This window comes from Ptiloglossa arizonensis, chromosome 1 (assembly GCF_051014685.1).
Source record: "Ptiloglossa arizonensis isolate GNS036 chromosome 1, iyPtiAriz1_principal, whole genome shotgun sequence".
In the NCBI taxonomy this organism is placed as follows: domain Eukaryota; kingdom Metazoa; phylum Arthropoda; class Insecta; order Hymenoptera; family Colletidae; genus Ptiloglossa; species Ptiloglossa arizonensis.
This window is the reverse complement of record NC_135048.1, coordinates 27,670,544-27,683,582: the sequence shown is the minus strand read 5'-3', so window position 1 is coordinate 27,683,582 and position 13,039 is coordinate 27,670,544. Positions and strand designations below refer to the sequence as shown.

The 13,039-nt window shown below is 35.6% G+C and overlaps 4 protein-coding genes across 4 annotated transcripts; 2 read left to right on the top strand and 2 right to left on the bottom strand.

Moving 5' to 3' along the window:
• Positions 1 to 37: 37 nt before the first annotated feature.
• Positions 38 to 5,631, top strand: Ostdelta (oligosaccharide transferase delta subunit). The gene is made up of 11 exons (XM_076320326.1): positions 38 to 1,092; positions 1,629 to 1,837; positions 2,062 to 2,193; positions 2,400 to 2,608; positions 2,709 to 2,848; positions 2,974 to 3,349; positions 3,597 to 3,776; positions 3,858 to 4,080; positions 4,168 to 4,380; positions 4,680 to 4,851; positions 5,111 to 5,631. Exons 1-11 carry the CDS (start codon positions 912 to 914, stop codon positions 5,251 to 5,253), a joined length of 2,178 nt encoding a protein of 725 aa, XP_076176441.1. The 5' UTR covers positions 38 to 911; the 3' UTR covers positions 5,254 to 5,631.
• A 229-nt stretch (positions 5,632 to 5,860) lies between these two features.
• LOC143147493 (dynein regulatory complex subunit 2-like) lies at positions 5,861 to 6,876 on the bottom strand. The gene is made up of 5 exons (XM_076312758.1): positions 6,870 to 6,876; positions 6,684 to 6,806; positions 6,390 to 6,623; positions 6,110 to 6,333; positions 5,861 to 6,022 (listed from the first exon to the last, which is right to left on the bottom strand). The coding sequence occupies exons 1-5, from the start codon at positions 6,874 to 6,876 to the stop codon at positions 5,861 to 5,863; spliced, it is 750 nt and encodes a 249-aa protein (XP_076168873.1).
• On the bottom strand, positions 6,841 to 8,525 carry LOC143151324 (dynein regulatory complex subunit 2-like). The gene is made up of 2 exons (XM_076320361.1): positions 8,288 to 8,525; positions 6,841 to 7,266 (listed from the first exon to the last, which is right to left on the bottom strand). The coding sequence occupies exons 1-2, from the start codon at positions 8,515 to 8,517 to the stop codon at positions 6,921 to 6,923; spliced, it is 576 nt and encodes a 191-aa protein (XP_076176476.1). The 5' UTR covers positions 8,518 to 8,525; the 3' UTR covers positions 6,841 to 6,920.
• Positions 8,191 to 11,792, top strand: LOC143151318 (uncharacterized). The gene is made up of 4 exons (XM_076320350.1): positions 8,191 to 9,421; positions 10,097 to 10,434; positions 11,431 to 11,475; positions 11,540 to 11,792. The coding sequence occupies exons 2-4, from the start codon at positions 10,097 to 10,099 to the stop codon at positions 11,550 to 11,552; spliced, it is 396 nt and encodes a 131-aa protein (XP_076176465.1). The 5' UTR covers positions 8,191 to 9,421; the 3' UTR covers positions 11,553 to 11,792.
• Positions 11,793 to 13,039: the final 1,247 nt, after the last annotated feature.

Here is a 13,039-nt window from a genome sequence, read left to right as displayed (position 1 = left end):
AATTCGAAGGAAGGGCTAACATTCCGAAAAATGTCGTAAATTTGTATAGCGGATTAGGATATCGTAACACAATGTTTTTGGTTAAATGTCAATAGAAGGAATCTCGCGGTAGTAAGATACAATGAACCGACCCCATTTTGCGTCGATAAAAACTGTATACTTATATCGCGCTCATTTATACTGTATTATATCGCAGAGTTAAAATTTCTTCACTTTAATACTACTCGTTTTTCCTTTAATCGCGAGCTCGTAATATTCCATGAATGTGAACGCTTTTACGCCATCACACTGATTGCGCTCACTCTAGGTTTTACTATACATATACATGTAACATTTTTAGTGAAGAATTACTATTGTCCGTTCAACTTAACGATAGAGAGCGGATAATCTAAATCACGTGCACACATCGTGACATTGACAGGGGTGTGTCGATCACGAGGTAATTAAATATGATTCAAGAAGACAAGACATTATTAGTTCTTCTTAAACTCTTGATTTACAACACTTTTTTAAATGAAAGCTCTGCCATCGATTTCTCGATTATTTGTCACTTCTTTTTTGTACTTTGATTTACTGTATGTCAGATTTATTGTAATACAACCCTGATCGAAACGGTGTGTGGACGCAGTAACCAATGGAATTCTGATCACGCAGCAGTACTATTTACATCCACTCTTTTTAAGTTTAACGGACAATAAAATCAATGAGAAAGTTTCGCAAACAGGGCAATGGAAGGTTTAGAAAATATTTGGTCTGTAGAAAAAAAAATTTTAAGGAGTATCGCGTAAACAATTTTTGTATCCAGTAAAACATGAGTTTCATTTAATTTTGAGTAACCTAAAATTTTGTAATTGGTTGCTGCGCTCAGTTATAACGCCAATCACTTTCCAACAAAAAGCGCGCGATTCGCTATGTATTTAAATATCGTCACGTATTGCTGCGCATGCTTCGTGCATACATCGTGTTGCCAACTACTTCCGGAACGAAGGAGCGTCCATTTTTCTGTACACGCGCAATGGGTGAAGAGCCATTTTGTACGGAACAGCAGCGTGGCAACCGACGTGCCCGGTATTCTTGCTACCATGAATATTCGTAAGTATCATTTAGTTGTACAATACTTTTGAATTTCTCTTTCTACACATGTACAGTTACTAATATCCGTACATTGTTCTGTTATCGTCGGACAATCTATACACCTTATTCACGATGCGGCGATGCTATTGCTTATTCCATTTGATCAATTCTTAACAAATTTCTTTGAATGTATTTGTTCTACTGCACTCTTAATGTTGCATTATATAGAGCAATGATTTGTAGTGCAAAGTATGCTATCATTTCACATATTTCAAAATTGTAACGAACAGTACGTGTGACCCGGTCGACTTGAAAATTAACCCCCATTTATATACGATAGCCTTCATGGGCAATGCAACTATTAATTTGTATAATTTCGTTATGTTGTTCGAACTAGATGTATCATAATAAAAACTAGTAAAACTGTATCACATTATGAAACATTTTCAATATTTATCTATTTTAACATATAGTAATAAAATAAATGTTGATTGTAATTGCACAAGCTTATAAATAAAGAATTTGATCAACATTAAAGTTGTATTGTATTTCAGCCTTACTGTTATTAATCGTGATCACGCATATAACAGTTTGTTTATCAAACAAGGACGTGCTACAATCAACAAATTCCTATTTGACAACGGCTGACAAATCCCATTTTAAAAAAATCCTTGAACCTGGTTTAACTTCAAATGACATATCCTTATTATATTACTCTGTTCATGGATATAAGCTTCTTGGAGAAACTGTACCAAATGAACAAGTAAGAAATTTACCAAGTTTTTTAAATTGTACAGCTTAATAATGTATATGCTAATACATTTTTATATTGGTATATGTATATACTCAAAGATAATACATGATGAAAAATTGCTAATATTTGAAACACAATGATTCTTTGATTAGTCTTTCTGATAAAATTGTTATTTTTATAACACGTTTCAAGAATTTCTTAGCAATTCTTTAATCGAATTCATATGCACTTAGAATATTTGCAATGGCTTGATGAAGATTGTGAAGGATGATAAGGATATTACAAGTGAAAAAGCTTTTTATGTTGCATCTACATGGAAAACCATTGGAAATTGTCAAGACAATCCAACATCAGTTATCAAAAAGGTAACAATTTGGATTTATAAAAGATTAAATTCAGTGGTAAAGTAAAGAAATTTTTGCATATCTGTTTAACAATGATGATGTTACAAAACTTTCGTTCTACTGTATTTTTCCTATGAAGAAAACTATACTTGCTGAATGAAAACTTCATTGTAAATTTAAAAAATATATTTAATGAGAGATGTTAATGCAAACACTTGTCTGGATAGGTGTTTATGAACATAGTAGAAAAGGATATTACCAGTATGGTGGAATTATATTATGCAATAAGTGGGTTGGGTGCATTATCTGAAACATTGCCACTCAAAGAACCGCAAACAGAGTTTAATGTATTATCCGAAGCATTGTCAGATGAGCAAGTTGATAAAATAGTAAAGGCAGTGAAGAATCTGTTGTACAAGGATGAATATTTATTGAAGTAAGATTCATTTTATTAACATTTTAAGTTAAAATTATCGTAACTAGACATAAGTCTCATCATAATATTTAATGTTACATATTATCTAATTTATGAGCAGCTTGGGTTATGCGTTCCACATCGCGTCATACATAGGACGTACCGGTGAATTTATTTACTATGGTATCGTAGATGCTATGGTTCAGGCTGACGAAGTGGGTGGACAATATTTACAGTTCGAAGGTGGCCTCTCTGTCACCAGTGAGTATAAATAATTTACATTTAATTATGTAATTAGTTATGTAAAATACTAGTTATATAAACTGAATATTTTTATAGAAACAATCGTTCCTGGTTACTCATTTTTTGTAATATTTGTCTTTCAGGTTTCTTAGTAAACGGTATTTTTAAACTGTCCAAAAGTTTGTTTCGTCAGCCGCTAGTATCGGATGTAGAAGTTGTTAAAGTAGTTAATTATCTTCTTTCCCGACGGTCTGTACAGACAGCAAAAGGCGTTACAAATCTACTTTCGGCGTTGACAAGTATAGCAACAAATTCATTTGTAAAACCAGTCTGTGTAATATTAGCCAACGAAGAAATTGGTATTTCTGCTGAGCAGCCTTTGATCATTGTGAAAGTTTGCGATATTCTGGGCAATCCACTGACCAGCAGCCCTAAAGTGGTTATAAATTCAGAAACGCGAATTGGTGACGATGGTGTCATTTTGAATAAACAACCCTTGCAACCTTCAGCGACAGACAAGTGAGTGATTTACTTAAGTGATCAGCTATATATAACTTACTATTTTCCCCAATACTTTACCGATTCGGTTCCACTTTTATCGAAGTCGGTTATACCTTGGGGTATAATAACATTCGTCGATTTAACCCTTTGACCTTTTTCATAGTGACCCCGGGAAAGGCCAAGAAAATCGTTGGACAAATTTTTTTATATCTTATCAAAAATAGAATGCTTCAAATACTCACTTTCGCTTTAATTCATGTTCCAGAACGTTATTTACGATTAATTTTATGGAATTTAAACCGGAACGTGGCTTCTACAAGATATCTGTTATGGCGGGATCAGTTACAAACACTGTTACAGTAAAAGTTCTTTGTCATGTAGTGGTTGATTATTTGGAAATTGGTACTGGCGATGCTGACCAGACCACTCAGCCAAAGCTTACACGGTAATTTTAAGGCGGTTTTTCCGTATACATAAAAATGAAAATATATGGTAAAGTTTGACGTACATTTTATAAAATTTACAGAGTGCCTTACCCAGAAAAACTGACTAATAAGATAGAAGCTGACTCACAGCAAAAATTGGTTATGCGATTTTTACTTCGGGACGGTGCAAGTAAGAAGCCCATGCGTACACATCAAGCTTTTGTGCGTCTTTCATCTGCGTCTGTTTCAAAAGATGGTAAAAAAGGTCACGAAATTCTTTTTGTGGCCGAACCAGATGCGTCGCAGGTTTATAAGTTCGATATGGTAATTTCATGTTTTAGTTTTCTATCATTTCTACGATCTTTGGTGAAATTGTTTGAAAAATTTTGATCTTGTTTTTAAATATTACAGCCGGTTGGATCTGCGGCCGCGAACTTTGATCATCAAAGTGGGGACTACAATGTGGAATTAATTGTCGGTGACCCTATATTAAGTAATCCTTTCCAATGGACGATTGCGGTAGTTACTTTAGAATTCCCTGAACCGACTTCAACCGAGCGAGTAGATAAAACTGCTTCTTACAAACAAAAAACCAATATTTATGCTACTAAACCAGAAATAAAGGTATGATGTTTTTTTTTGTTTCTTCTTCATCCTTTAGTTAATAAAATTAAAATTGTTTCATAGAATCTATAATTGCAATACGCGAATCAAGGAAACCAATGCTCGTTAGTGACAGCAATTCGCTCGAAATTCTGTCACCTCCTTTTCATTGGAAGAAAAATGTCGAATGTATACATTTATCTGATTTTCCAAGTCCAATATTTGGGAAATATTTCCATTCCAACACTGATGAACACTTCTTTGAAACATTCTTCGTTTAATGAGATAATTCACTTATCTTCGATATTTGTTTGTTTCAGCATATGTTTCGCGAACCAGAGAAAAGGCCTCCCGCTTTTGTTTCCAACTTATTCACTGGTTTGTGCTTAGCACCGGTTCTCTTGTTATTGATTTTGTGGGCTAAGCTAGGAGCAAACATATCAAACTTTCCATTTTCGATTAGCGCACTTACATTTCACCTTGGATTGGGAAGTAAGTATGTTTTACTTGAGGAACATGCCCAATGTTCAACAAATTGTGACTTTTTTTCACACAGTTTGTATTCATTTGGGCAAGAAGAAAACGTGAAATTTTCGCAAATATAATTGTTCTAATATTGTATTTGTAGCCCAAGATTCACAACATAGTTTTCGAAAGTATAGTTTTATGCATAGATTTGTGTACGTTGCAATACTTTAACATTGTTTCCAATTACAAACTTTAATTTATTAATTTTTTTTTCTACTTTCAGGTATATTCGTACTTTTCGGAATATTTTGGTTGAAGCTTAACATGTTTGTCACTCTTCAATACCTATTCAGTCTCGGTATTGTTACATTTCTCGCCGGCAATAAGATGTTGTCACGCATAGCGCATAAACACAAATCACGTTAAATCGTTGGGACATTATGGAATTTCAATTTACGAAGATCTAATTATCCGATTGAACACAGAGGAGAAACGTAAAGACTGACGTTGTCGAATCGGATAAGTGTCACGGAAAGAGATGAACAAAGAGTAGTTCTTTGTTGTTTGTTCATGTTTTCTCCATTGAATTTTTCAATCAATCGTTGTAATAAATATAACGAATGAGAGCAATAATGTTTTCTGTTGTGGTTACATGTGCGAACAAATCGGATTTGCAAGACAAATTTACTATTGTGGTATTTTTCAATTTTATTTATTAAAAATATTCTCTACACACATGTAATTTCGGCAATTACGAATGTATACCGTGAGAGTATATAAAAATGTAAAAGTCACCTGCAGGAACTTTTTTTTCGTATTTTAGTTTCTTTTCTCTTAACGTTAATTCTATACGCAAAATGCGTAATGTAACAGTATGTAAATATGCACAATCGTCGCTTTTAATGATCTTTCCAACTTTTTAACAAAGCAAGATAGCAGTTGTGTCTGTATTAGGGTACACACAAATATACATTTCTTTTTTACGTTGTAGATTTCGGAAAATTGTTACATTGATTCATTCATTTACTTCGTTTTAGCAATATATTTTATCCGTAAACCAGCGTTTTACAGTATGTCGTAAATCATTATTTCGCACTATTAATTTGTTCCTTTCCATGCGTAATTCTGCTGCGATTATTGTAACAAAGCCTAAACGATTCCAGAAGTTGCTTAAATTATCAAAGTGTTCCGCAACCTAAAAAGAACCTCTATAAAGAGTCGTTTCATGCTAGGAATAAAATAGAAAAAAAAAATGTGTGCTATGCAAACTAAAAGTTCTAACTAAATCGAATGGTAATGGCTCTCTCGCTGCAAGTACATGCATTGGAAGCGTATCTTGATTAGCGATAGGTGGAAGTATTTTCTCTGCCTGAGTTTCATACTTTCGACACGTTTGCATACATACAAGTATGCGTTCAGCTTTTACTATCAAGCTCTTGAAGTGTTTTATGCTATTATTATATTCCTTAGACATCGTCAATGTTGCCTGTTTATCTTTGTTGCGGCCTGGTGAAACGTTTTCATTAAGAATCTAGTCATTCTTATTTAGGAAGGAAATTTACCTAAAATAAAACATTCATTTGCTTCTCTATATATGTTATGAAAAAGCCGAGATTGTTGCGTAATATCGTCCATCTCAGTCGCAATGTTATTTTTGTAAGAATTAATTTTGTCGCGAAATCTTGCGATCTCTTCGAGGAGATGAGCGATTCGTTGACTTTGTGTAATTATTGCTCGTCGATCCGACCCATCTTTTCTATTAATAATGTTGTAAGCTCTACGTCGCTTTTCCGTGCCTATTAGAACGAAAACTTCGTCAAATTACAGGACCTTAGCGATTAAAGTGCTGTACACACTTTTGCGGTAATTTACGAAAATACTCCGCAAGTTATCCCAAAGACCCTCAAGCTGTTTCTGAAGCTGCGTTGTGACCAGCCTTCTTTCGTTCCTTCCATCCTCCGCAAAAGCTTCAACTGTACCTTGAGTAGTATTTGTTTCGAATAAATGGGTGAATCAAATTTCGTAGCGAAATAATTCGAAACAGTTCATTGTCAAATGAACAAAAAGAAAAAAACAATTATTCGGCTAACTGATTAAACTTTCAAAAATGTATAATTATTGGTGTAAAAATAAGGCAGTGTCCATGGTGTCTTACTTATCGCGTTACTTCTTGCAGTAATGAATCTGTTCTCGTTTCGATGATTTACACGTAAATTGATTTTCAGTAATGTATTTTCACCTTCGTTTCGGAAATTAATAATATTTTTGTATTCACGATTTTTATCAGATGTTTTAATGTTTTGATGAAAAAATTTATCAATGGCATTTAATCGTGTTTCGTGCGTCTTTAAAGATCGATCGATTGCTTCCATGTGACTACCGTTGGCTTTTCGGCGCAAGTATTCAGTTTTTTGCAACGCATCCAGCAGTAAGCTGATACTACGAACAAACGTTGAAAGCATGTACACTTGGTAACAGTGAGTGATTCGTGCTCGCAAGTGGGAGTCATGTCTCGTTATCTTATCTCCCTTCAAGGCACGTTTTTAGTTGTCATGCGGATAAAGTGGGTAGTGTTATTCAAATTTTAAAAGTTATCAATCCTGGGTACCAATAGACCTATATAGAGTCTAAGGTTTATCAATGAAACAAAAATTATCAATCCAATGAACAAATTATTATTTATTAGATACGTGTCATTGTATTTTAATACATTCGTATGTATGTCATTTAAATAAAACGAGTAAAATACATTCATCAAGATTTGATATCAATATACTACGATATCTAATTCGCATCGTACGATGATGCTTGGTTGGAGATTTTATCAACCTTACGGTATTCTAGCATGTATTAATCCAACCTACATTCTTTGAGTAGTTACATCACGAATAGGAATATAAATTGTATAAATTTAAGCTAGGAAATTATTAAATTGAATAATTCTCCAACTAAGCATGATCATAAACACTTGGTAGAAGAAATACACCTAACAACAAAAAATGCTCGTAAGATTTTATATATTAGCAATAGTTGCAGATTAATAAACATTCTGATATTAAAATTGAACGGTGTTTTACATAGACATTATTTATTGACAAAAATAGAAAATATTTTTCTAATATATGGAAATTTAAGAGTGATTCTGTCCATGCAATGTAACTATTTCTTTTATTTTATAAATTATCAATTAAAAATTAAACTATTATTTATTAAACGATAGTATGTATTATTGCGTTTTAAGAATTTACATGTAGACAATAAGTTGCATATTTTCTTTAAGTGACACTCAGATAATTTAATTCAATGTTATATATTTAATAAATAATAACCTATCCATTGGATAAAATGTAACCAGCGCCATCTAGTGTTGTACAGGCGTAACAATTAAAAACATAACGGTAAAGGGTCAGTCGGTATTTAGTGACTTTACAAGCTTCAGCCGGTTTCTAGACTTGTTTACCTATAGTCCTTGAGATCGAGAGCATGATCCAAAGTCTGCCAAGCAATTTCAACCTCTCTCTTGATGTCCGGCATTCTCATTCGCATAAACATTTCTTGCCAAATATGACGATAACGGTTCGTGGTCAAAGCGCTGAGATTTACCTCACGAATTAATGCTTCCGCTTTCAAATCTCGCGGTTCCACTTTTTCTTTGGCGCGTCCTGCTTTTCGTTTGCGTTTGGGTGGCATTTCGCGCGAAACAAGATCCTGTCAATCTTTATTTTCTTACGAACAACTCACCACATTGGTTCAACGTCTGTCGGTAATACGTATCTCGGCGTTCGGAATTTGTTTCGATCTTTCGACTCCTATTTGTTGCGATAGTTTTCGAGGTAATGTAGTGCATCAAAGATTCGATATTATACAACACACGAGTACAATAGAGCATTAAATACAGCACGGTTCGAGTTATTCCTCGTTCGATTTCATACACTCGAACATTCGTTTCTACAATTTCTCTCAAATCTAGACAAATGATTGGAAAATTCTATGCTAATTAACAACTTTTGCGTATACGAGTCACCTGGGGTCGTTCACACAAGGCTCGTGGTGCCTTCAAGGTCGTTAAAACCTATAACGATTGCACGGTGAAAGCCCATGCATAGAGGATACACTGTCGTCTCTTTTCTCTTTAATTACAACAAACGATAATACATCTTCGATCAACAGACAGGTATCGAACACGGTCATATTCCTTTTGTTTACGATGGAACGTGCAACAAGACAGAAGCGATTCGTGACATTTCATTAAAATTAGAATAATTATGTGACGGAAATCGGCACGAGAAATTTAGGATTTCGTAATAGATGGGTTTAATCTCTTTCGATTGTAACTTTTCGTCCATTCACCGGATGATTTCAAAATTGGGAGGTTGAGAGATTAATGATGGTTGGAAGGGGTGGGGTGGCGAATACGGTCAAGTAAGGAAGATAGCTTTCGAGAGGCTGCGGAGTAGGAGATTCCCTGCATTCCGGTTTTAAAAGTAGAAGCGGTGTCACGTGGGAGGGATAAAATCTCGACATTCCGCGTATAAAAGTCTTTCCGTTGAAGCGTTTGAATGTTTTGTTCGTTAACGGTGGCAATTCCGACAAGGTAAGAGTTCTCCTTTAACGCGTGACCATCTTTCGTTTCATACGATGCACTCGTTCTGTCTGCACTTAATTCTCCATCTTTTCGTTCCTTCCCGTTGTTAACCTACAATCATCATCAATATCAGGACCGGCATCAGCTTTACAGGTTATTTGCCGCACAAGGGTAACTATACAGAACGCCATTCAGATCGATTAATCTAAAGTTAAAATTGAGTTTATAATGGTGTTTATAATTGAGTGAAATAAAAGAAAACAAATATTGCAGACTTAATCGAGTCTGTTTACATTTTCGTTTAGAAAATGATATTACGAATAGTTACGAAGATTGGTGAATTAATTAAGAATTTCATAACGGTAGAATCACTGAAATTTCGTTATTATGTAAACCGACACTTATGAAATCTGTTAGATTTTTTTTACAATAAGTTGTACCGTGCGATTAATATAATAAATATAATATAATTGTTTACATTTTTTATTTTTTTTATCCACTTTTTAATACGAGGCCCTATAATTGTTATTGTGTAATTTCGGTGTCCCTTTTTAGATACGATTAATACAATTTTTTTTATCCTCTTTGTTGTAGCGTAACCTGATCATTCTTATCGTTATTGTTATTACCGACCTAGGCAATGTTCCTTCGACGATAACCTGTGATTTTTGTGTCGCTTTTTAGATGATATCGCGATACTTTCTGATACTGAGCGTTGTTGTGTTACTGATGGAGCATAGCCGTGCGACAGACGTGACTCCCTATGAAACGTATTTACTTGCTGCAACGCGAAACAATGGGAATAGAGAACATGCTTTACGCGTGAGGAGATCTGTTGATAAGCTGGCTCTTCTCAACGGAGCAGCTCAGTTTGGAAAAAAGGCGCTGTTAATAGGTAGCGCTGCCCTCGGAGCCAAAGCTCTCGGTAAGAAAGCGCTCTTGCTTGGAGGCGCTGTTCTCGGAGCTAAAGCTCTTGTTGGCGTTGGAATCCTCGGTGCTGCTGGTTTGTACGCAGCGAAAAAGTGAGTATACTTACCAACGATCGATTTCGAATGCAGGTATAAGATCAAAGAGAAAACTTAGTCGAGTAAACATTCTTTTATTATTTTTTGAGAGAAAAACAAAAAAATGGCAATTTTTGAATTTCAATTTAATACTTTAGGAAGATGGTTTAGTACTTGAAACTTTCAGAATATATAATAAAAAATTAATGTTTTTAAATATCTGTAATGAAAGACTCTCTTTAACTTGTTTATTTTTTGCAACACGAATCTTATTCTCGAACTTTTCTTTTCTCCTTTTATTTCTACTGTACTGTAAATATTGAATAACTGCGAGAAGCGATCTACGGTCTAACTGGCTCTTGTTCATCCCCTCCCTTGAGGGGGATTCCCCTCGATACGTCCGGCGACCGGGCAATGTGTAACCCGATTCGAGCTTCAATATTGCGAGACAACACTGACGCAACGATGAAACTTTTTTATTTTTGTTTTTTTTCAACGGAACTGTTACCAAAGTGTACGTGAGGTGTTTTTGATTAAAACGGCACCAAACACGATAGAATTTAAATTATATTTACTTACTTAACTAGTGACACGAGAAAGTTATTAACACTCGCTAAATACGTTAATATAATCCGAATTGTAACATGTTTGGACTCATTTTGATCGGAAAAACGTCAAGAACGCAACGGTAGTAGTTTCTTTATTCTAAATAGAACAGAAATAGAAAAGTTCATCGTCGCATTAGTTACGTCATCGATACGTTTTTTTTTCTCGCCTCGATTCTCGGATCTCCTTCTCTTGTTGTCCTTCTCTACGTTCGGCACATTACAAAGGCAACCTTCGGAGCTCGATTCGAGTCATAACGCGTTAAAAAATTATCTCGTATAATATATGCTTGGCTTAGATCCCGATTTTTATGCAGTTATCCAACTTTTACTTTATACACACACATATATATATATTTCTACGATCGTCTCTCGATGTCTTTCAACAAATATTACGAACGTTCCCCAGCTCTGGCGGCAGTTACGACAGTGGATACGCGACCCATCAGGAAGAGTATGTATACCGATGGAACTATTGCGCGGACCACGGCCTCTAACAAATTTTTCTTCGTTCACAGATGGGGTCGATGACGGGTGAAAACAATACAATAGGACGCAGAGTGTAAAGTAGGACCAAAAATTATTTTCATCAGCCATGACGAACAAAAATTGTCGGAGATGGAATTTTCATCAATCTGGACCCGAATTGAAATCGGAAAAGTATCTCGGCGCGACTCGTTGCGAATTCGCAAGAAAATAGGGTTCCATCGCTACGGAAGGATACGACAATTTTCCATTTTTCCATGTACATAATTAATAAATCATTACGAATACTCGTGTATCGGATTTCAATTTCGAACCATCGCAGCCGGATTCGACGATTTAATATTGGAAACAAATAAATAATAATATTATTATACTATACTATTAGAAATGAATAAGTAACGATATTATTAATCTATATTGTCAAAAATAAAAAAATCAGCGATTCCCTTGAAGGGAGATTCGTTACAATTTGAGCCACTTTCCATCGGTTGATAATTCTTCGAAAACAATTAACACGACTGGTTTTTCGATGTTTGGTTTTCACGCTGTCGGTTTTCGGGTAGAAACGCGACTCACGCTTCCCTTTAAATAGGATCTGTACACACATCGTGAATTTCACCAATGACGCACCGAGGCGGTAATCAGTCCCGACGAGCGACTCGGTAAAAATTCCGTTCGAAAACTCGAGTACGTCTCGTGGTTGGGCAACACGATTGTCGTTTGAAAGGTAGGGCACGCAGTCAAAAATGTTGCGAGATGGATTTCCATCGATGAATACTCGATGAATCGAGACGATGCAAGAGTGTACGAAATCGCGACGACGTATCAGGAATGCGAAAGAGTTTCCGCCTTCTTTTCTTCTTCTTTCGGAATTTTCTCGCCACTTGTTCCATTCTCCCCACCCTCGACGTGTTCCCTACGACGAGATGATCCCTTCCTCCCCCACCACCAGTTCCTTCGAAAGAAATTGCTCGCGTGCGCAACGTAGACCGAAAACGACAGTGTTCATTACGATTCGTCGTTCGTTCGACGGACCTACACGCGCGATTATGGTCGCGGTGTATTACGTGTACCGATCGTAACGTGTCTGGAACCCAGATCGTAGATCGCGTTTTCGTCGTTCCTATGGATATTCATGACACGCGATCGTGTTTCGATGCGATTCGTTTCGTCACCGATTCCGATTCGATTTTTGCTTACGTGGGTACGCGACTTGGAGATTTTTGGAAAGCGCGAAATAATTATAAAAAAAAAAAAAAAAAAAAATTCCCGTTGTGTGACGCAATCCGCGGTGTGTTGAACCCACCCGACCGTTGACACAAGAGAGCTATGTTCATTTCCGTAACATCAAACGCCCCGAGGCTACAACGTTGGCGACGCATTTGCATACTTGAACACGTTAGGTGTACAAATACATTTTTGAACATCGTGAAATTGCAATAAAATTGCCTTTTCTTTTCTTCATGAAACGAAAAGATGTTTCGCAAGTTTTCGATGTGAAAACATTATAGGCGTTAATATTTTTTGTTACT